The 24888-nt window shown below is 39.4% G+C and overlaps 1 protein-coding gene across 1 annotated transcript in view; it reads left to right on the plus strand.

Annotated features, from left to right (window-relative positions):
• Positions 1-722: 722 nt before the first annotated feature.
• The window catches only part of LOC103778141 (phosphoglucomutase-like protein 5), a gene marked incomplete at both ends in the record, with an annotated part of 33292 nt that continues 9126 nt past the window's right edge, over positions 723-24888 (plus strand). The window contains 5 exons of the mRNA XM_008945711.1: positions 723-885; positions 3332-3478; positions 5702-5827; positions 8265-8455; positions 9350-9504. Coding sequence (XP_008943959.1) covers positions 723-885; positions 3332-3478; positions 5702-5827; positions 8265-8455; positions 9350-9504 — 782 coding nt within the window. The remainder of the gene's footprint in view (positions 886-3331; positions 3479-5701; positions 5828-8264; positions 8456-9349; positions 9505-24888) is intronic.

Raw genomic sequence — 24888 nt, forward strand, 5'->3', positions numbered from 1 at the left:
GGCAAGGTCTTGCGATGGGAACCTTGCAGTGAAGCTGCACATAGTACCAAACATACTGCGTCAGTGTTTGATAACACCACCTGAAAGCTTTGTTTACTTTAAGAAGGGTGGGAACTTCACTTGCTCAGCTATGCCCTGGGAAAAACACCTGCTTTATCTGAAATAGTCACTGATGGCTGAAGGAGGATTAAGACATTAGACAAGGAAGGACATCCAGGGGTGTTTTGGAAACAGAGATGTGGCTTGTAGAGAGTGTTATCTATGATTGAAAGGCAGCTCCATGAAAGGTGACTTGCTTGCTCTTCTCTTTTACGCTAGCTAAAGCCCCAACCCTGCAAACTGCATCCACAGAGTCAGCCCGAAACTGTATTGACGTTTGAGGGTATTTGCTGTTTTGTGCAGATACCTGGAAAGTTTTGGTAGCAGCATCATAGCCCAGTGGCAACTTTGCAAATCTCTGCCATAGCTATACTCTTCCTTTACTGTCTATATACAGGCCACTGGGGTTGAATGTGCCAGGATGCAATGTTTTTTGTCAGCTCTCTGGGCTGCATGCAACTAACCTGTGTATGTATATTTCTCTGCAAAAGAATAGGTTCTGTACTAGGACTTTACAATTAATATCCTATGCATGTATACCTATATGTGCGTGTCTCTGTTGTTTTATAAATTCTCAGAAGTAAAAAAAGTACCATTCACAGTACTTTTCCGTTTCCACCTAGATTGGCAGATTGGTCATTGGGCAGCACGGTATCTTATCCACACCTGCTGTTTCATGTATCATCCGAAAGATCAAAGCAGCTGGTGGAATTATTCTAACAGCTAGCCACAGTCCTGGGGGGCCTGGAGGATATTTTGGAGTCAAGTTTGAGGTTGCCAATGGAGGTAGGCTTTTTTTTTGTTTAAATAATGCATTGCGTCTCAGGATTATGGAAACATGATTTTATATATTTTTCATTTATTATGTTAAAACTATGAAGAAGATAATCTCTCTTTTTTTTTTTTTTCCCTTTCTTTCCTCTCCAGTAATAGGCAGGTATTGTTTAATTGGTATTAAATGTTCACTGAAATCCTTGTGGTAGCTGTAAGATTTCTATAAACACGAGGCTTGCCATCCCATTTTTATAGTGCTGTAGGTAGTCTGCCAGATCATTGTAAAAGTTCTTTTATAAATTCTCCTATAAGGGAGCTCTATTTTGCTCGTATTTCTGTGTTGCTTGTCTTGGCATCCACTTTAAAGTGTGGAATTTCAGAAGTGCTGTAAGCAGTGTAAGTCATTGTCTTGTATGGAAGAAACCACTTCTCATGTTTACCCAGGAAATAACTGCTCTTAGCCAGGGAGAGGATTGTACCATTTTAACTATTGCAATTCCACTGCTGAACAACAGAATTTGTGTATATAGCTAATGCCTTGTTTTCCCAAACTAGCAAGCTGACACACATAGTAATGCTGTATATTGTGTGTATTTTGTGTTATGGATCTGTGTACGCTCAGAAAACATCACGGTGACAATTGCTGACACTTAGGATATGTCACACAAGTAGAGTGCTTTCCGTTTGAAAAAAAATGGAAGTGCTATAAAAATAATGTTTCCTTCTCCATTTTGAAGGTTGGAGAACTTAAGAAGGGGATGCTTATTCCTTGTCCCTTGTTTAACTGAAGAATGGGCAAGGTTAAACCAGTGTGATTTTATAAGCAGAACAGAGAGATTAAAGGGACTGTGTAAGGTCAGACTGTGAGAAGGCCAGATTCACAGCACAAACATACCAGAGCCAAACTATTAGATGCCTTAGCACTCTATAAATCTTAAAGCACCACATACACCTAAAATCTGTTTCATAAATGGGTAACAGTTGGTGGGGCATTCTTCTTAGCATGCCTTCTCTTTTTAAAGAAAATTCAAACAGGCGAATAAGCTTTAAATGTGAAACATTCCTCAGGAACGTGTCACAACGTTCAGTTATTTATGAACATTATCAGAGTCATAATGAAAATTAGTTGGTTTGAGTTGCAGCTGAGGAATTGTGTCTGTAAGTATTAGGCAAGGCTTTTGAACTGCGAGAATTGTTGCTCTGCATTCTTGCTCAGCCTATTTTGCAAACCCAGCTCAGGCAGAAGTAGTGTGTTTCTCTAGCTGTAGGAGAGAAGCAATACTGTAGGATCCCCTCATCTGGAATTATCAGTAGACAGTGCATCCAGAAATCCAATGATCATCTGGAGCTCATGAAAACTGCTCACCACTTTGATGGATATGTATTAGATGAGTAATGATTTTCTAAGCCAAAGGAACGTTAAGTGACTGTTACTTATTGCATTGCCTTGGACCATTTGGTGCACCACTTCTGAGCTGCAGCACACTAGTTTGTGTGGCAAAGGTGCAGTGAGTATAGCAGCACTGCTAGAGGAGTGGGAAGTGAGCTGAAAAGACAGAGGGTCTAGATTAGGAGAGGGAGCATGTAAAGGAGAATAAAGGAAGTAATTTTTCAGAGTGGAAGTGCGGTGTTAATATGAGCAATGAAGAGTCAGATGAGCCAGAAAGGACTTTATTGTAACTCAGATTCCACACTTGCACTACATGCGGCATAGCCCATCCAGTAATTTTTGCATCAAGCAAAATTACTAGATTATCTTTAAAAATAGAGACAATATTCAGGATTTGGCAGTAAAAGTAATGCACAAGTAAGGTGTGATTTCTGAGTGACGTAATTGTTCCAGGTTATAGATTCTTGTTAAGCAATTAAAGTATTTTGAATTGTAACCAAGATACATTTCATTAAGCCACTGGAGGAAAAGTGTAAGAGGACACCACTGTCAAACTGGTAAAACTTTTAGGTTCTATTATTGTTGTAAAGAAATAACATGAAATGCAAATCAGTCTCACAGATGTGCATTTGCAGGAAGCCCCATGAAACACCAGAAACTTCTACTGAAAGACAGGCTTTCCTTTAATATGTATGTTGAGGTTCTACGTGGAGGAACAAATGACAGCCTTTGAGCAATAAACCCAAAGAAAGATGGCTGTGATTTTTTTGGTTCCCTTGTCCACCATGCCCTGTATAATGATTGATTTAAATACACTATGTGAATCAAAACATTGAGAGTAACACACTGTATGTCCATGTTATATTTTTTAGAAAAATGGTTTTAACCTGTTTTTACACTGAAAGAATAGATCTTATTTACTATAGTTCTTTGTTTGGGTTTATTCCTTGATAACTGAAACACATTCAGAAAAAATGTTTACTATAGCACTTACTTTTTAAGAAGTTTAACCTTCCTTTAACCTTCATTAAAGAAAAAAAAGACTCTTCTCATGCTTTTTTCTTATAGGACCTGCTTCAGATCTGGCTTCAGATAAAATTTATGAAATCAGCAAAACCCTGGAGGAATATGCCATTTGTCCCGATCTCAGAGTTGATTTATCACGCTTAGGAAGACAAGAGTTTGATCTGGAGAACAAATTCAAGCCTTTCCGAGGTATTGCCGTGTAGCTTTATGTGTGTTGCATCCATTGATTTTAAATATTAGAATTGCTGCTGAATGCCAATGGGTAATTATTTAAACAGAATTTTAATTCTTCAAAGTGCCTTACTACCAGTTCTCAAAATATTAGGCAGTATAGGTGAGTATTGTGTTTGTTTTGCACATAAGGAAGCTATGTTACTGACTCATAAGTGTGTCAGACTTCATAGTTTAGCCAAATATATGTCCTTAGGCTTGCTTACAGGTATACACCAAGCATAAAAATTTTGGGCTAGGAGTGAAAAGTTGTGAAATGTGTAAGGCACTGTCATGGCTTAGGGTCAGGCTTGCCCCCAGACCTGTAACAGACACTCTCTGTTAAGCCCTCAAAGGGGGAAGAGAAAGGGAATAAGGGAGAGAGACTTATTGATTAGAAAAGTAAAACAGCTTTAATGATAATAATAAAATGGAATATAGACAAATATATACAAACCCAGTATCGAACCCAACTGCCCCCAATGGCAATATGTCACCGTCACCCCAGTGCTGTGGAGCATGCCCTGGGGAAAAGTCCCAGACTGGACTCAGCCACAGATGGTAACTGGGTAAAGGAGCTGGGTTCTGGAACTGGGTTCAGGAACACACAGCTCGGGATCAAAGGCAGGATGGATGGAGTGCTCCTCAGGTGCTGGCCAGTGCAGGAGCAGCAAAAGAGAGGAAGAGTTTGACCCTTGTGATCCCTCAGCTCAATGCTGAATATGAGGGATATGGGATGGAATACCCCACTGGTCAGTTTAGGGTCCCCTGTCCTGTCCACTCCTCCCTGCAGGTGCAGCCTTTACTTTCTGCCCCCCTCTGTGTGGTGCACAGGATTTAGCAGTGACCTTGGTCTGCACACCAGCCCTTGGTGGTGACTCTGAACATGGAGCGTTACCACTGCTAGAAGCAGACACTGCAAAAATATGGCTTTAACTTCAGTAAGTGCAGTTAATTACAAGAGCTTGAGATCAAAAGTAAAATCAGTGAACAGAATTAGTTCTGTCCTACACCAAACCAGGACAGGCAATATACATGCGTACACATCTGGTACCCAGGCGGGATACATCCAGTGGCTCCAAGTGTGCTTAAGCACATGTTTAATTTTAAGCATATGAATACTTTTATGCCTTTACTTGATTTCAAATGAGCTAACACACAGACATTTTGTCCTGAAGGATTGAAAAAACAAGGAAGAGGTCCAGACAATATTTCTGTAAATACTGTAAAACTCTTTGTGGCCTGAAGAACTCTTACTTATTCCTAATGTTCTAGAATTAAAACCAGTTTATTTTCCAGTAATACATTATATTTTGAGACAAAGTACATTTTGCTAAAGAAAGCTTTTGATTATAAAAAAGTCTTTTCAGGATACTAATTTAATGAGATAAAAATACATTTGCATATCATATGCTTTTTAATTTAATCAGGAAAAGTAATATATTCCAAGGTGACTGAGAAGCATGGGTTTTGACAGTTGTTTGGTAACTGCTTTCATTAGGACAAATTGACTTTCAATAATTAATTTTATTTCTATGTTTTACATCCAGAAGAACTAGCAAAATTGTAGCTCTCTGCTTTTATGAATTTAGAATTTAAATTATCAAGACCTTAGCAAAAACACATGCTGTATCTCATCCTAACTTTCCTAAGTAGGTGAAATATAAAATGCAATAGTGTAGCAGTAGATTGACAGCAAACTGGAGACAGATACTCCAGGTGTCAAAACCAAGAAGAATAGGCTATGTGTCCCTCCTGATGAAATTACTCAAATAGATAATGCTGACAGAAGAATAGAATGTGTGGCTTCAGTTTGGCATGGATATCTTCCATCTTCTGAGAATAAAGCTTTTTAGCCTGAAAAGTTGTTCAGTTATCTAGTGAATGATAAATAAAGAATTTGATAGCATATTCTCATGAAAGTTTTCAATGAAATAGGAACTGTCAACCTGCATTATCTCTGCATATCTTTAGCAGGCAGAAGCTTGATGTTTGCAAGGCTTAAAGCCTGATGGTAGCTGCACTGAAATCGGTGGAAGGCTTTGACTTTGCCTCTGTGAGATTCAGAGCAAATCTGTATTATGCAGAGGTTGCATGCTGTGGTTTTAGTTGAGGTACATGGCTGGTGGAAGTGTGCTGAAAGAGGTATTTCCACATGTGTGAACTGTACTGATATTTTTTTTTCCCTGTCTAATTTTGTAGTGGAAATTGTGGATTCTGTGGATATCTACCTCGGTCTCCTTCGAAATATCTTTGACTTCAATGTGATCAGAAGTTTGCTGACTGGACCCAACCAGATTAAAATACGGATTGATGCCATGAATGGAGGTATGAACCTATCATATGCTCTCGGGACAAAATTGTAGGTGTATTGCAGTACCTTCCCAATAAAGATGGCACACTGCAGTAGTTTCCCAGTGAAGTTACAGCATATAAACATCAGACTTCTTAGTAAGGTTAAGGGTAATAAGAAAGGATGTGAACTTTATACTAGTAACAAAGGCAATCTCGACAGTGAGTTAGGTCCCTTGTTAGGCAAAGAAGTTTACCTTTCTTGATAAAGAAATGAAGGAATATGTGTCCAATAAATGTTCTCTTTCTACATTGGGAAGCAAGCATCTTGCCAAGAGAGACTGCTTAAGTGTGTTGCAGTGTGCAGTAACCAAGGTGGTTACAAGGCAGCCAGTACTAAAAGTAAATTCTAAATGGCAGAAAATCAGTTAAGTCTGAATAAATTGCACCCAGGAGTCCTTAAAGACTTGGCCAAGACCTCTGTCTCACTAATGTTAACTGTTAAAAAATTAGAGTGTACTGGGAGCAATATGAAAGAAAGCATCACAGAAGGCAGCAAGGGGACCAGTTTTGTGCCGTAATAAAAAATTACAAGTTGTGTTACATGGGGAAGTGTAGATCAGTGAGTATTTTTTACATCTTGAAAAAATAAGTAAAGATTTCTACAGATAATGGCTTGAAGGATGAAAATGTAAATAAAGCTGGTCAGCATCATCTTATGGAAAAAAGATGCTGTCACACAAACCAGGTTTCATTCTTTAATGAGATTGTAAAACCAGACCAATAAAGGGAGCTGAATGGACTTAAAAAGCTTTTGTAGGACATTTTATCTTGTACAGTGTGATAGTGACTGTTCAGTGATCATAGTGGAGTTACAGTTTTGCCTCACTGTGGCAAAAGGGCAAATGGTGTCCTTGAACTATGCAGAGGCAGCAATGAGGAAGGCACCACCTCCTGTCATGTGCAGCACTGCAGAGAATGTTACTCAAATAGTTTGTAGAGCTCTGATGTCTGGATCTATAAATGAGTGCTGAAAAACTTTAAACATGGTCAAAAAGTTGCATAGTCTGGCTCAAATTTTACAAAATTGATGCATTGCAAAAAATTATAAAGAACTCAGTTTGTTAATGCTATTTACAAGGTGATAGAGAATTGCCTTTATGACTTTGTGTTTTGGTGGGGAAGTAGCCTTACTATAATATATAGCACACATGCAGTAAATACATACAATATTTGTTTGTACAACACAGATTTATTTTTTTTTTCTGCAGAAAAAGTATTTCTCAGTCTTCTATTCCACAGAATACCAAAAAGAATCAATAGTGAGAGGTTGAGGTCAGACAAATTCAAATGGAATAATATCTCATGTGTTTATGGGTAACAGTGAATAACCACTGGAGCAATCTGTGAAAGGTAGTTGAGGTTTGTCCTTCTCTTGGTGGTGTCAGGTTAACAGACTTTCTGGGCAAGATAGATTAGCCAAAAGTGAGTCACCAGGCACAATACAGTCAACATAAGAGAGGACTACATATATACATGAAGTAGCTGTCTTCCAAAGTTTGTTTTAGCTCCTCCCTTCTGGAATATGCTTTGATGCCTGTAGACATTGATAGTTTAACACTGGCATGGAAAAGAGTACTTTGTCAGGAGTCTACTCTTGATAAGAACTCGAATCATTTACCGTTTATGTTACAGAATAGGCATCTAAACTGTCTTGAATACAGGCTTCTCACATTGTTTTACCTCAGGTTACAGTTGCTCCATTTAGCAATATTTGGGAGTAAGGTAGGAGAAAGAGAGAGCATGTGAGATGGAGTGGTTTCTCCTGAGTTTTTTTACCTCTGAGTGACCTGTTCACATCTGCCTCAGGGATGCAGAAAGCTCAGTCAACTCTTGGTGTCTGTTAAGCCACTGAATGCAAATAATAATAATTATGATGTATAATAGGATTAGTTGACTGTATCCTTAACAAAATAAGCTACTTTGCAGTTATTTTTAAGAAAATTTTTATTTATTATCTACATGCTTGTAACTAAAATGTGGTGAAATTCTTTGGTGGACAAAGAATTGGTTTACTTTTCCTTGTGTTAAGCTGTTGTTTTGTTCCAGGACATACAGAATAGTATCTTATTTTTATTCTAGTGATAAAAAATCCTCTATTTGTATGATAATTTCTTTACTTAATAATGGGCAACTAAAACTTTCATCTTTTACCATTCAGTGATTATTTTTTCACTTTCAATAGTGGGGAACTGTGTTTTTAATGCTGACTTGGGAATAGATTATTTACTGGGGGGGGCAATCACATACTCCTCTGTGAAGTAAAAGTTTTGGTTTCTTTTATTGCTAGGACAGATGTACAGAATTGCTGAAAGTATGCTTTGTATCAAGTCTCCATGGTGCTGTGAAAAATTTGAATGTCAAGCATATGCTTTTGTGATTGCATTTCTATTTAAGATTTCTATTTTTGCAGTTATGGGACCTTATGTGAGGAGAATCCTGTGTGATGAATTGGGAGCTCCCGCAAATTCTGCCATAAACTGTGTTCCTCTTGAGGATTTTGGTGGACAACCTCCTGATCCAAATTTAACATATGCAACTGCCTTGCTAGAGGCTATGAGAAGTGGAGAGTATGGATTTGGAGCTGCTTTTGATGCTGATGGAGTAAGTATTTTGATCTGTCTGGAGGTTTCACCATAGTTTTGTTTTGTCTAGGGTCATGTATGGGACATGCAAGTATAATTTATTTGCTTTTCAGTAAGCCCTTGAACCTGAAAGTGATATTACTTTCAGGTACAGATGACAGCATTTGCAACCCATAAATCAGACACATATGTTGTAATTTGTCTCTGCAGATGACTACAAATCAAGCAGGATATGAATGTGGAATGAGAAATCTTTAAGAGTTAGGCTGGTTTTATCTTGTATTGGTATAACACACTTTCTCTCTGGTTAGGAAGAGACAGCATAAATAGATAATACAGACATCACAGCAAGTAGTAACTTAAGTTGAATCCTTTTTTGTTAACATTGTAAATTAAGGGAATTTTAGCTAACTAAAGCACTGAATCATATTCTCTGATTGTTTTAATTTTTTAGTGTCATATTATTAACATTATGAACAGCAGAATATTACAGAAACAACTTTCTGTCCTGACAGGGTGGGAGAAAGATGAAAAAAGAACAGAAGCTGTTTCCTGTTGTCAGTAAACACAAAACACCCTCCTACTGCCCATATAGTGTGTGTCATTGGCAGAAAGATTCCCTTACACAAGCATTTCCTGGCAGGAACAGACCTACTGGAGTGTCATGTAGGAGGCTGAAGCTGGGGGATGTCGTGGAGCTTTGATTTGCAGGGCTGGAGGGAGTGATGGTGTGTTAGCAAGACCATAAACCCGCCAGGATGATGCCAATAAATTACTCTGCCTGAGGAGGAATGCGAGTAACCCAGAGCCTGCTCTTTTTCCCCTTACCTACAGTGGATCTAATGAAAGAAATTACCACTCCCCAAAACATGGAATGTAAGCTGCTTTTTTTTGCATTTCTTTTCTTCCCCAGGACCGCTACATGATCCTTGGCCAGAACGGTTTCTTTGTTAATGCGTCAGATTCGTTGGCTATAATTGCTGCCAATCTGTCTTGCATTCCATACTTCTGTCAGATGGGTGTCCGAGGATTTGGCAGGAGCATGCCTACCAGCACAGCCCTGGACAAGTAAGATGAAACATGTATTTGTATCCCCTTGACATTGCATTGGTCAGCTCTCTGTTTTGTGCTCCATAGCAATTCCACAATTGTGGAGTCTTTCTATAACAGCTTCTAATTTTCACAGTCTTTGTGTGCTTTACAGTTTTAACGAGCTTTGATGGTATTTTGATCTTACCTAGACTAATTTTACCAATATTTACTTGGATGAAAATAGTTTAATTTAGCCTAGGGAAGAAGTAAATAGATGAAATCTTTTTGAGAGTACAAACGTTTGACTGGTATTTCCTTTTCCAAATAACTTTACTCTTTTTCTTAGTAAATAATGGTTTACAGCCTAATTTAGCAGCCTTCCTTAAGCTGTGGAAGTTTAAAGCATATAAAATAGTAGTTCAGTACTAAGCATTAAAAAAACAGAACAAACCCCCTCTCTTAATTTAAGCAGTTGAAATATATAATCTGTTATGATACAGAATTTCCCAGAAGGGACTGCAGGCAGTTATGAAATCCATTCCTAGTTTAAAGACAGGTTAAATGTATACCTAAAGCTATTTCTAACAAGTGCATCTGGTCCTAAAAGATTTTCTGGATGTGCATCCTGTGTTAGCAGCTGTATTTTGAACCAGTCTCATCCAGGCCTACATTTTCTGTAAATAGTGGCTTAAGAGGATTAAGCTAAATATTATGGCCTTATATATTCTGTGTGGAAAAAGAGCTTTCACTGAGTCACTTGTGTCTTGGTTGATCTGGTTGCATAGCTTTACTAACACAAGAATGATCTGCTGCCCCTGTTTAATATGTCTAATCAGGAAACAGTAATATTAAAGTGAAATGTAGCTTTTATTAAAAGGTTGATTGCTCTTTGAAAAGTAAGGATAGTAGGGTGCTTCCCTATTCAAGAAATTTTTAAAAATTACAAAATTCAGAGGTAGCAGCTTCCTCTCATACTTGACAGAGTCTTCAGGAAAATATTCCTTACTTGTAGGCAGATGGTCTAGTTAAAAGAAGTAGTTGGTCCGGGTTTGCTGTGTTTTGTTTATTCTGTTTAAGAGATCCAAAAATCACAGAATCACAGAATGCTAGGGTTTGGAAGGGACCTCTGGAGATCACCTAGTCTGACCCACGTGCTGAAGCTGGTTCACCTAAAGCAAGTTACACAGGATCGCATCCAGGTGGGTTTTGAGTACGTCCAGAGAAGGAGACTCCACAGGCTTTCCAGGCAGCCTGTTCCAGTGCTCTGTCACCCTCACAGTAAATAAGTTTTTCCTCATGTTCAATAGAACTTCCTGTGTTCCAGTTTGTGCCTGTTGCCCCTCGTTCTATCACAGAGCACCACTGAAAAGAGTCTGACCCCATCCTCTTAACACCCGCCCTTTAGATACCAATAAGCACTGGTAGATCACCTCTCGGTCTTCTCTTCTGCAGGGTAAACAGACCCAGGTCTCAGCCTTTCCTTATAAGCGAGATGCTCCAGTCCCCTAGTCATCTTTATAGACCTCTGTTGGAATCTTTCCGGTAGTTCCTTATCTCTTTTAAACTGGGAAGCCCAGAACTGGACACAGTGCTCCAGATGTATCGTCACCAGGGCAGAGCAGATGGGGAGCACAACGTTTGACCTGCTGGTCACACTCTTGCTAGTGCACCCCAGGCACCATTGGCCTTCTTGGCCACAAGAGCACACTGCTGGGTCATGGTGAACTTGCTGTCCACCAGGACACCCAGGGCCTTCTCCTTGCAGCTATTTTCTGGCAGTCAGCCCCTAACATGTACTGGTGCATGGGGTCATTCCTCCCTACCTGCAGGACCCTGCACTTGCCATTGTTGAACTTCATTAGGCTCCTAAGTCTTATTGTTTAAATGAAGGCTACCATTATATTGAAATACTATGTAACATAAATAAATGTTCATTCTGGATATAAATCTCAAGGTATCTGCATTCAAAAAAATGTGAAGGAACAGTGACATTTAAATATGTTTGTCTGTCTTCTTTTCTTCAAGTTTGATAAATATGTCAGAAAGTGTGAATGTACTGAAGTGCCCTTCAATAACACTGTGAATATTTGAATTATGTTCTTCACAATGTTTACTTGACCTTCTGGAGCACAGATACTCTCATGGTGGTTACTGCCTTATTTAGTTCTGTGGAGCTAAGCCTGATTATTAAAGAAAACCGAGGCATTGATTATGATGGAAGGATATAAATATTTTCCCAGCCCTTCTTACAAATATTTATTATTGCAAAGTTTGCAGTCGGTATACAGGACATTTGAATTTTTTTTCCTTTCATTTTGTGGTTGTCTTTGAAAATTTGTAGCTTTTAAATCTTCAGGAAAACAAAGTTGGTAATTTTTTTTGGTGACTTATTTACACACATGACAATCCAAAATACCTGAATTTTAATTTTATGTAAAAACACCATAATGCTGTCCAGAGATTTTCATATCTCGGTGGCCAAAACTTTATAACTCGCTTAACTTAGAGTGCGAGTTGTCAGCTCATTCATTGAAGAGCCCAGCTCAGACATGAAATCATAGTCAGTAGTTCATCTTAAGAAAGTAACTTTTCCAATATATTGGCTGACTACATGGATTGAAACACAGTAGGGAATATCATAAACACTTAGACCCATTGTGTCTTCTAGGATTCTGATTGAAGCCAAACATAAGGAACTGGTGAACTTAAATGGAATTATAACTTGGAGGTATTTTTCACTGAAACTGTAGAATGCCATTGTCTGAAATCCAGTATATTGATTGAAGAACTGCCTAACAGAGAGGTTGATTCTGATTATAGGTGCCATATTGAACTGAATTCCAATTTCATGAGGTTCCTGTTTGCCATTTTCTCCAGCCTGCTGAGGACCATCTGAATGCAAGCACCGTCTTCTGCTGTATTAATCCGTTCAGTGTTGCATCATCTGTAGAACTGCTAAGGGTGCACTCTCTCCTTTTGTTCAGGTCATTAATGAAGATGTTAAACAGTGCTGGCCGTGGTGTTGACCTAATGGGAGGGGGGAACCCGGGTGACTGGCCCCCAGCTGATTCTTTGCTGCTGATCACAACCCTTTGAGCCTTGGAATTCAGCCACTTTTTAGCCCAGCTCACTGTTGACTTATCTATTCTATAGTTCATCATTTTGTTTCTAAAGATATAATGGGAGAGAGAGTTGAAAGCCTTGCTAAAGTCAAGACTGATGACATCCACTGCTCTCTCCATATTCTCTAAGCCAGTCACTTCATTGTCGAAAGCTGTCAGATTGTTCAGTCACTACTTCCTCTTCATAAACCCATGCTGACTACTCACGGAGGAGCTTGATATCATCAATGAATCTGGAAATAATTTCCAGATTAGTTGCTCCATCACCTTCCCAGGCATTAAGGAGAGACTGACTGGCCTGTAGTTCTCTAGACATTCTTTCCTACTGCCCTTGAAGACAGGAGTGATATTTGCTTGCTTTCAGTCCTCAGAAGGCTCCCTCCATTGCCACAAGTTTTTGAGGATAACAGAGGATGGCCTTGAAATGATTCTCAGTGCCACAGATGTCATGGACTTGTGTATGTCTGCTTAGTTTTAAGTGTTCCCCGATGTATTCCTCCTCTACTGAGAATAGGTCTTCCTTGCTTAAGACTTCCACTCATCCCTCACCTTTCTCTTGTCTTTAGAAGACTCTTGTTTTACGTAGTGCTAGTTATAGTCAAAAATATGAATTATTAAGGTGAGTGAAACATCTGAAAGTGAAAGCCTGTGGGTATTGGTCAAAATGAACTTCCAAATAGTGATTTTAATGAAATAAAGTAAAACGTTTTGAGTGAAATGTTGCAGATTATCATCTAATGTTAGCAGTAATCTATTCTGTTTGCATGACTTCCAAAAACTGCTTGGCTTTTGCCTTCTTTACAACTATTAATTATTTTAGTTTTACCAGTGCTAAAGATTTTTTTAGAAGCTTCTAAAATGGGCATAAAAATATGCATGCAGATATTTATGATGGGTTGACCTGGGCTGTCTGGCTTCCAGATACCTACGCTGCTGCTCTCTCACTCCCCCTCCTCAGCAGGACAGACAGAGGAAATAGGATGAAAGAGCTCATGGGTTGAGATGAATACAGGGAGGTCAGTTGCCAGATACTGTTATGGGCAAAAAACTTGAGCTGAGAAAAATTAATGTAATTTATTGCAATTTAAAATTGATTTGGACACTGATAAACAGAAAACACAAAAATGAAACCAATACATTGCACCCCATGCTTTTTCCCAAGGCTCAGCTTCACTCCATCATTATTCTACCTCCTCCATGTGAAGCAGTGCAGGGGGACGGGAGAATGGGGTTGGGATCAGTCTGTAACAGCTCCCCTCTTTCTTCCTCACACTGTTCCCCTACTCCAGCATGGGCTCTCCTCATGGACTGCAGTCCTTCAGGAAAAAAATTGGCCCAGAGTGAGCTCTCTACCAGCTGCATTTCCTGTCAGAAAATGTCCATCTGCTCTACTGTGGTTCTCTCCATGTGTTGCAGGGTAATCTCTGCTTCAGCACCTGGAGCACCTCTTCCTCCCCCTCTTTCTTCTCTGACTTTGGTGTTCACAGGGCTGTTTCTTCCTCAGCTGTCACTGCTGGGCAGCTTTTTGTCCTTTTTAAAGTATGTTTTCCCAGATGGGCTCCTGGGATCAGCTGTGTCCTGTGAGGTGGATCTGTTGGAGCTGACTGAAACTGGCTTTATCCATCATGGGGCTGCTCTGGCCTCTTCTTAAGAGAGGTGTCCCCTGCAGCTCCCCACTGGCAAACCCTGCCACATATGCCTAGTACAACATGTAAAACAAATCCCTTAATTGTTTCACTCGTATGTAAACTGTCAGTCATTCAAGACAGCATTTATCCAGTTTGATATAGTCAGTACATAGCAGACCTCCTTCTATACAAAGATAAAGGGGTACGTTTGGTTCTTGTTCCTACCAGCCTAAATCCATGGATTTCTTAGACATATCCCACTTACCTTGCTAAATAGAGTCTTGAAGTATGACAGTTTGAGTTAGTTATAATTTGGCCTTTAATTCATGGGCAGTACCATTCGGTTCCATGGGAATGGTTGTTTAAAAATATTTTGAAAAGCCTTTTTTTGTTAGTGAATTAGAAGAAATAAATAAAGGAAAAGGACTTTCAGGCCAACTGTTATCTACATCATGTAATAGTATGGACAAGAATAAGAATGATTAACAAGGGAGGGAAGCACACTTAATAAACAGAGTACGTGATTTTTACCGTGCTCTTGAGTGCTGCTATTCCATTTTTTTTCTGTATTTTGCTGTTCTAACACCAGAAATAGAGAAAACAGTGATAAAATAAAGATGGTCGGAAAGGACATGGCAATGTTTGTAATGCAGTAGGTGCAGTAGGATAACAGAAATAATGCTTAGGAAAAGAAAAGAAACTTAAGTATTTCACTTGGTAGTCTTCCTGAACAAATTAGGAAATGGCAATTTCAAGCACATCTAACTAGGATTTAATAAGTCACTACTCCATAAAAAATTAAAACAGATGGAAATCTTTTTCTAATAGATGTTACTAGAGTAGGGGAACAGAGATAATGATGGTCAAAAGGTTTTTTGTGTGTGAACATCCCTTAACTTTTTTTCGCAGGAGAAAGATGGATTCTGCTAGAAATACTTCACTGTATTTAATGGTGTCATCACAGTTTCTCTGGGATAACACTTCTTTGGTTGTCAGAGCCCCGCTATTATCTGAAAGGTGTAACTTGATTTGTGTCTACAAAATTAATCTTCCTGTAGTGTAATACAGCTGTCTGTTTTGGCCTGCTTCTGGACCTTGGTAATAAGTATAGCTCTTACATGGGGGAACTGGACAAATTCCTGTCCAATTGTCTGCTGTATTCTGAGGCCATGGGCCTCTCTCCTGAAGGCTGTGCTAGTAAACAAGTGAAAACCACTTCTTATGTCGTGTCTGTTTTGTGTGGCCACAGTTTAGCTTAAGTCTTTGTACTAGAGCTTTTCCTTAGTGATTAAAAAAAATCATACACAGTACTTGAAATAAAGGATTTAGAAAGTCTGATGTTTTTTCACTTGTGTGTGTGATGTTTAATAGTTTTTCCCAGTGCATTGTTAAATTTAAACAGAAGGAAGCAACAATCCAGAGGACCCTGAATGTTGCTGAGGGACGCGCCACTAACAAATGCAGTGGTGGATTACAAGAGAATTCACTGAAGATGTTTAACATTTACATGTATTTGCCAGAAGTGACTGCAGGTATATACTAATACACACTGTAGGGAGTGCATAACACTTGACAGGAAACATCTGAGTTTATATTGTCCAACATCAACAAGATTGTGGCAGTATGTCTGCAGACTTCAATTCTCTGGCAACATGTACCCTTAGGTTGGTGTACTTTTTGTTGTGGGGAATGCGAAGCTGTGTACCCCGTTCAGCATGCTATTCTTTTCTCATATCCTTGTATTCTGATTTATCTGATGTCTGCATAACGGGAAGGGAAATGGAATACTGAGATGCTAGCTAATGACCTACAAAGTTTTAAGGGAACCTGCAAATGACAGTGACTGCTCTGACTTGTTTAAAGAAATGCCTTCCTGCAGTGAAGGGCAGAGGTGTGATGAGCTCTAAACAAGCTAGCTTGGATTCAGGAAGGAGGCTGATCCTTGCAGCCAGAAACTCTTAAATTCACAGTGCTGGTTTAGAGTGGGGTTCATTTTGTCTGAAGCACGGCAGGAAGCTTTGCTTAAATAGCTCTGTATAGTCATTTCTTTGGGGACAGGAGCCCCAAAAATTGTAAGCAGCAATGAATGATATAAACACAGGATGAAAAATATTAACTCAGATAGCTGTCTTCTTACAGTTATTTTGCCCAGCTACCTGGCAAAGTTTGTCCAATTAAGTCAAAGGCTGGATTTCTGCTTATTCATTATTATCAGGTGGGTTGCTCTCTCTTCCTGCTTAGAGAGGAGCAACACTGCTTTAGGAGTTACTATCTCGTCGTGAGAATTAGGAAACAAAGAAAGAGTTGGCTATTTGGTAGGAATTGCCCAAGAAGAGGTCCTCTCTTTATTCTCAGCTTAGGTCAGTTTGCTTATGTCTCTCACTCCTACCTGGAAGCACTAGAGAAGCAAATTATCTCCACTAACAAATAATAAACATTGCTCTTTTCCATTTAAAACACAGTTATAATAGAGGGAAACCGCAAGGTCATGATGAAGCTTGAATAATGGGCTACTGTGTTCTAAGTCAAGCTATGCACAGAAGTTGATACAGGTTTATGGGAAGGTGGAAAAAGGAGGTCTGAATGTTCTTCTGCAAGTAGTTCCCAGGACCTGGTACCAGCAAGGAACAGTGCTTTTGAGAGTCAGTGGTCTAAATCTGGGTCTGAACCAGGGAATGCAGACCCAAGGAGACCTTCTTTCCTCTTGAAGCACTGAGCTTTTCCCATGTTTTTGTTCAGGGGTGTATTGTTGAGTGTTAGTTCTGCTGCTGATTTTTCCTGTAAAACTTAGTTTTTCCTCTGTAAACATGGAAACAAGTTTTTGGATGAATTAGTGATTGGGCCTTTTATTGCTGTTTCACAAGCAGTAGCAGTTAAAGAAAAACACTTCTGGCCATGGAGAACAGCACGACACATTCCACTTCTGTGGTTATTTCCTTGAATTCTTCATTTACAAATCCTGCATGGATTTTTTTTTAATCTGTCTTTTCTTGTGAGTTTGTAGCTTATTGTTTCTTTTATTGTTTCTGTTTTGTTTTCTGTTTTAATGAAGAAATTGGTGCCAGAAGCAGGATAGGTGCTGTGTATTTTTTTTTTTTTTTTAATATGTACATCCTTTACTGTTAAGTTGTAAAGAAGTCTTCCAGAAAGACTTCTTCAAGTTACAAGCACATCTTTCTGCATGGGTGATACTGCATTCACCCTGTGACTGTGATTTGTTCAAGTTAGGCTAGTTGTGACCTCAGTCTTTTTATCTTCCTTCAGCAGACCTTCTCATCTGGAATAGGCTTGCTGTGAATTTTTTAAGACACCTCTGTCAAACTGAGTCCCGTGTCACATACAGGTAGTTTTTAAATTAGATGGAACAGGAGGACAAGTTCTGTTCCGGAATGCTGCAGAAGGACAACTGCATAAAACCCTCATGAGTATAATTTAACATGTTTGAAGCATAACACAAAGTTGTTGAGCACTGTGATGGGAATTTTTTTCTGGATTTTTAGATAACATTGCAATAGTAAGAATAGCCATATATGTTCTGTGTGTACTTGTCTATCTAGTAAAAAATGGTAAAGAGAGGTCCAAAAGCATATTAAATAGTCCGAGAAGTTTACAGCAAGTCAGAAGACTTACAGAAGACTTCTTGACTACTAAAAAAAAAAATGTAAAATAAATGCCTCTTTTCTTTCAAGGGCTTATGCAGAGTCTTTTTTTATGCTTCAGCCTGGAAAGGCTCCCATGTGGATTGGTGTGTTTGAACATGTTTTGCCTGTACTGGACAGCACAGCTGGTATCAGCCCAGGAGCAACCTCTTCCATCAAAGGATGTTTTGTAAATGTGTGACCCTCATGGAGAATGTTTCGAAGAAAACTTTTCTGGCACAGAATTTCAAAACAGTGTGTTTAAAATTCTGCTTTTTCTGTGTACTCAAGTATAATCTTCTGCTAAGTTACTTAGATTGCTTACAAATCAATAAGACAGGAAATTGTTCTTTACATTTTGTGTGTTTTGAAGATCTTCTGGAAGACTGTGACAGAGCTAGGGTACTTAACATTATTTGAAGAAATTTGAGAGTCCTGTTAGAACAGATCTTACTTAAGTTATGGTCACTTGAATGGTCAGATCAGTTTTGAAGTAGAAGAAACATTGTCTTCTGGTTCCTTTTGTGGGGAAATGAAAGAGGCCCAAGATCTTTCCCACTTGAACTATTCTGTGATTCTGTAGTAGCAGTCTGTTTCTATGGCATATTACAGTTTCTTCTTCCTTTATAATTTTTTTTACTTCTATGAATACTATCATAAAGTTATGAAACTGCTTTCTTCCTTTCCCTTCCCAGCCAAGTATCACAACCACACTGAGCACTTCTCACTTTCTAAAATTCACAGAACAGTTTGCAAGAGAGAAAAAGCAGAACTAGTGTAAGAAAGGAAATCCAAATCTAAACAGCATCATGGAGGATCTACTATAATAAATTATGTCTAACCAACCTGATTGCCTGGGTGATAAAATGATTGAATCTGTTGATGAGGTTAGAGCAGCAGGTGTAATTGACTTCCATTTTAGCAAGGCTTTTGACACTGTCCTACATCATTGTATCCACTGCAGGACTTCATGATCTGAATGGATGAACAGCCAGATAGGTAAAATTATGGTTTGGTGGTCAGGCTCAAGGGCTATTTGTTGGTTAATGAGCTGGTAGGAAAGCAGAGTACTTCAGGGTTCTCTTCTGTGACCTGTCCTGTTTAACATATTTATCAGTGGTCTGGAGGAGAGGATTTTAGTATGCTAGAGGGCAGAGCTGCCAGTCAGGGGAACCTAGCTGGTAGAAATGGATGGAGAGGGACCTGATGAAAGTTAGCAAGGACAGACCACGAATCCTGCCCCTGAGAAAGCACAGTTCTACAGTGATGAAGCTGGGGAGCAGCTCTGCAGAGACAGCCCACAGCCCCATCGGGCACTGAGCTGGGCAAAGGCCAGCAGCACCTTGGGCTATATGAGTGAGAGCATGACCCAGAGAGTGAGGGAAGTGTTTATTCTCTGCTCAGCACGTGTGAAATCACTTCCAGATACTGTGTGTTCTCTGGGGATCCCCACTGCAGGAAAGACATCAGTAAGCTGGAGCAAGTTCAGTGTAGGATCACAAAGACAGATGGTGGCTGGAGCAGAGGCCCTACAAGGAGATGCTGGGGACCTGGGTTTATTAAGTCTGTAGAAAGATGGCTTTGGTGGCACCTAACAGCAGCTGACTGTACCTACAGAGAAGTCAAGAAGATGGAGCAACGAACCTCACAGCTATACATCGTGGGAGGACAAGAGACAATGATAATAATTTGGAACAAGGAAGTTGTTCAGTGTCCAGCTGGATAAAGCCATGAGCACCTTTGTCTTATCTCATAGCATACTCTGCTGTGGTTGGGAGGTTGGACTAGAGTCCTCCCCTGGAGAAAATGTACTGTGGGTTGTTTATGGCTTTTTTTTTTTTTTTTTCTTTTTTCTTTTTTTTTTTCCCTGATCATTTTCTGAGCTATCCTGCTGGATCTGCCTGAAAGGATGATTGTAGAGTTACAGTACTTGAGAAATCAGGAAGAGGTGGTGGAAACAACCAGTAACTTCTAATACGTACCTAAGGGTTTGCTTCTTTGTTATTCAGACAGTTCGTAGTACTGAAACCCCAATGTGAATGGCTGTCAGCACAGAGTTTTGTGCTGCATGTTGTGGTTATATTCACATCTGTTTTGCATCTTTGTCAATGAGCTTAGGCACAGTGCCTTTTGAACCAGCTGACCTCATCATAGTAAGCCTAAAAAGGCTAATGATTATGGGCTATATGCACTGCTGAGCTAATGGAGGGTCTTCTGCCTGTGCTTAGTTCGCAGGATTATTGCATTTCCTGTAAAAGACCACAGGTGTTGCCTGTCATTGCTGATGATATTACTGATGCTCACGTCAGTAAATATCTGCAGAAGTATGTAAGGAGAATACCTCTCCTTTTTCTCCATTTATTAAATCTCTTCTCTTTTCTTGTATAGTAGAATCTCCCTAACAGTTTTTGTAGAATAAGAGAACTTACAAAACATTCCCCTTTACCTTCACAGAATATTTTTATTGCTGGAAAGCTCACAGGTTTTGCATGCAGCAGTGACCAAAAGTCCCTGTTTGAGGGTGGGGAGGTGTGGAAGCTCCGAGTGTTGGTTGTTTCTTGTTGAAGCTTTGTTTTTTTTTCCCTATAGTATGCATGTGTTACAGAAGATTCTGACATCGAATTGTGGCACTAAATATGAAGTTTTTATCAAATCCTTAATGGGACAAAATCCACTACTGAAACTAATTTGTGTCCTTCTGTACTTGAGTGTGTCTTATATTGGTAGGTGAATCTCCTTTGCCAGCGACCCGCTTTCGTTAAACAACCTGAGTCTCTTTGGTTTTGTTCTTTCCACGCATTAAGAGGATTGTCCTCTTGCCTGTCTTATTCGGGAAGACAGTAACAAGGCAGGCTGTTAATACAGCACAGTAGAGTGTAGCAGTAACACTGCTCTTTTTCTGGATTGATATATGAAAAAACCTGCCTTTTCTTGCAGAGCTTAACTACTCACAGGCTGTGCTGTTGGGAATGGGAAGGGCACAAACTGTTTAATATAGGCAGCTGCGGTCATAAAAAAAGTGGAGGGTATGTTTCCTAGAACAAGGCATAATCTTTCTGCTGCTGAGCCATGGCAGAATTCAGAGGCTAAAGTAAGCTTGGAATCTTTAAAGGAATTACATTTGTTATGTCAGAGTTCACTGGAAATGTTAGATGTATCATCCATTCCCTCCATCCTTTAATGTACTGACAAGGAGGAGTTAACTTACTCTATAGGCATATGAATGCTGAAATAGTAATGAAAAACGGTTCTTCTGTCTCAGCCAGGAAGGGCATGAATAACCTTAGGGATTACTGCAGTACATCTGGAGAGCATGGACACATGCTTGCCAGATGGTGGGACTTTTCTTCATTAGTACTGTGAACTCTGCAGTCAAACCTCAGATTCTGTGTGGTTCTACAGTACGTATGTATGCAGTTTGTCACTGGAACAGGCTCCCCAGGGAAGTGGTCACAGCACCAGGACTGTCGGTGTTCAAGCAGCGTCTGGATGATGCTCATAGTCATACTGTTTAGTTTTAGGTAGTTCTGCGAGGAGCAGGGAGTTGGACTGTATGACCCTTATGGGTCCCTTCCATCTAGAGGTATCCTGTGTTTCTAATTTCATCTCACATGAACTCAGCACTGTGCCAGCTGGTTTTATTATGCAAAAGGCAAAATTCTGTAGGGGTACATTGCTGCCAAAGCACATTTCTCCTTCATTGTATATTCATGGAAATGTTTGTGTTTGCTAGTTGTCTTTAGCAAAGCAACTTTTGTCTCTTGCCTTATCCTTAATGTTAGCACAGTCATATCTAGATGCTGTACATGTTAATAGCTGTTTCTAGTCATTCTGTTAGAGCTTGTGTGAAGGGGACAATGAAGTTTTCACAAGGCAGGGAGTCACTTTGTCCTGAAGGTTGTATTTCCTTGGGAATTGACTCTTGAAATATTTACAAAAGAGGTTGGGAAGTTATGCATTTTGGATTTGAATCTTGAGCTGATGAATAAAGCAACATGAGAACAGCATTGGTTTGGAACCTCATCATGAGTACAGCTGTTAGTATCCCACACACTCAAGAAAACAATTCCACAATAAGGAGGAGTTACACAGACTGCATCTTGAGCAAAGCTTTCCAATACATTTGTAACCAAGAGAAACAGTTGAAAACAACCTTAGTTCCCATACTATTACTTCTTAGAAGTTTTCAAACTTGTAAGCTAGGGTTCTCGGAAATGTACAGTTCAAAGGCATTGATGACATTTTAATGAACTTGCATGTTATACATGGATGTGTTAGTTTTATGTAAGAGAAGAAGAGCAACTTTCCATATATGTTGCTTGCAACTACAATGCATTTTTTTTTTACACTAGCTGATTTAGCTGGGAGACTCATGAGAATTTTAATATTTTCATCACTTATTTATTGTCACTTCAGTTATATCACTCATCTGAATTTCCGAGAAGTATAGGCTTTGTTATTGATGAAACTCTCTAGGGTTTTGCTCTCCAAGTACCCTCTTTTACCACTAAAATAACATCATGAGCTTGCCAAAATGTTACAGGATGAACTAAGCTACAGCCTCTAAATTTCCTTACGTGATTGCTCTTTTTTGTTCATTTGGTTGTATGGATCCCAGGTGCCATGGGAACCTGTGCTCTGTCTGTGTGTGCTCTAGAAGGTGTTTCTTTCCATCTCTAACTAACAAAGTTCAACAGTATCTTCCTGCTACTCCAGTATGTTCTTTTATTGGAAAGTCCTAAACATAACTAATCATTCATGTAAGTGAAGAGACATCCATAATCTCGGTAATTCATGTTGCTGAAGGGATTTTCAGTGCCCTGTGTGTTGTTTTCTCCTTACTTCCATAGTTCTGTGGCAGAATTTTCTCAAGACTGACAGAACTCTATCTATGGATAGAATCCATGGCATGCTAAAGGTGCCACTCCCTGTCTCTTTTCCCACAATATTCCTTATTGTTCCTCTGATGGGTAGACTCACAGCATGCTATGAGTCTTCTGCAGTATGCTAGAGAGTCCACTTACTTGTTGTCAATGTGCAGTCATTACAGGTGGTTTGACTGGCCTACAGAATCATTCTGTGATTCCAGAGAGGAATAATACAGATATGGTAAATGTCTCCATGTGCTTACTGCTGGGATCCGTTTAGTTTAATCATAGCTCTTTTTGTAAGCTGAAGAATTAAGTTCGTTAGCAGCTGCTCCTGACAGGTTGGTCATTCACTGCTGGGGTAGTCTGCAGGATTATTTTACCACTACAATCATCCAGTGTCATGTTTTTCTGAGTATCTTTCTTCCCATGTGAAGATTTCCTAGGGAAGACAGGGCATGATGGGATCATGAGGATAGCTCCTTTGTGGACCAGACAGCATTGGTTGTCAGACCTTGTGCACTGGGCCACACCAGCTCCTGGGTCTTGAATCTTCCAGAATCAAGAGTTAATTCTACATCCCTCCTAGTTACCTGGATCTTTCTTACATAGTTCTTCAGAAATGCAAGAAAATGTGGTCTAAAATCATCTGAGTCTGTGTGTTCTCAGGAGGCCTACTGTGAGCTGATAGATCCATAAGATTACTTCTTGTTCAAACGAATCAGCTCCCCATCAGCTCTACACCTAAAGCTCTCTCAGCTTCTTTTTGTCAGAACACTGTACAAACATGGTTTGTTCTGCTCTTTCTCCCATTATTCAGAAATTCTGAGAGGCCTGATTCGTGCTTGCTTTTGCCAGTTCTAGGATCTTACTGATACTGGTAGTAGTCTGGGTTGCATGCTCCTCATCCAGTTTAAGTCTCCACTCCTTTGCAGAAGTTGTCTTTGCCAGTCTCAGCCAGCCAGCATAATTAGAGTGAATTTAGGTTCTTGTAACTCACTGGAATGAAGCATTGGTAGAATGTCTTGCAGAGCTCTACTGCAATAATATTTAACTGCAGCTTAAACTAATTAATCATCAGACCTTTACTCTTCTATCCTTACAGCCACCATCAAATGCAGGATGAATCAAACTCCAAATGTCAGGTGTTCTTAAAGCACTTTGTTATTTGTACTAGATAAGTCAATTTTTTGTTTCACTGGAAAGACTTGTGGTAAGCCTGGCAATATCTTTTTAGAAATTCTTCATACAGATCATTTAGCACATTAAAAGATTGTTACTAATGAATGGATGAGAGCCTTGGCAGTGCTTTAGCATGCCTAAGAGTATTTCCATACCTGAAATAAAATGGGCAAGGAGTCTACTGAGCTTCTCCTGTGCCTGTTGCTCATGCCTTAGCTGAAGGAGAGCTGTTTTACATGCTCCTTATTTAACCAGCTATCCTTAAGATCACCTTAAACATCACCTTGTGACTTGGGAGATTGGTGGAAAGTCACCATAAGTGAGTTGAATCCATATGGGCCAGAGACTCAGAGAAGAAAAATAACTTCTTAACATTCAATTAACTGTTTATTCTAGAAGGTTTTCCTTCCATATGTGGTTCTGAAAACCTGGCCTTCCTCCTGTGAGCTTTGGAGCATCTCAGCTACAATTCATTTGTTAGTGATGACAGATGCCAAGTTAATCTGTTTGAACATTAAATAAAATCATGTAAAGGACAGCATTTTCCTATTGGTCTTTCTGGTTGAAGACAGAGGAGGGGTTAGGCAGGAAGAACACAAGCACTTTCTAGTCTCAGCACAGCCAAACATCTCAGTTAGTTTTAGTTATACTAAAGAATCATTTGGCTTCTTCATAGGGTGTGTCCACAGCATCCTGTTTTTCTATGTAGGTATCCACAATGAGGAAAAATCAGAAGCAAGAGGATGAACACATCCATTTTTGCCCTTTGAAATTACTTCTTCCCTCCCTTTAAAACAATAAACCTTCCAACTTATCATTATTTACACAGACCTATCCACCTTGGCATCAATTTTTTTTTTTTCACTTCATAAGGAATAGTGTTTCTGTGTACAAAGTACTGGATTTGTTACCAGATTTCTTGGCAACAGGTCTTATGGTACACATAATGATTCTTGTGTTATAATGGGGGTTCTAATATTCA

This window comes from Merops nubicus, unplaced genomic scaffold, assembly GCF_000691845.1.
Source record: "Merops nubicus isolate BGI_N331 unplaced genomic scaffold, ASM69184v1 scaffold25938, whole genome shotgun sequence".
Classification (NCBI taxonomy): domain Eukaryota; kingdom Metazoa; phylum Chordata; class Aves; order Coraciiformes; family Meropidae; genus Merops; species Merops nubicus.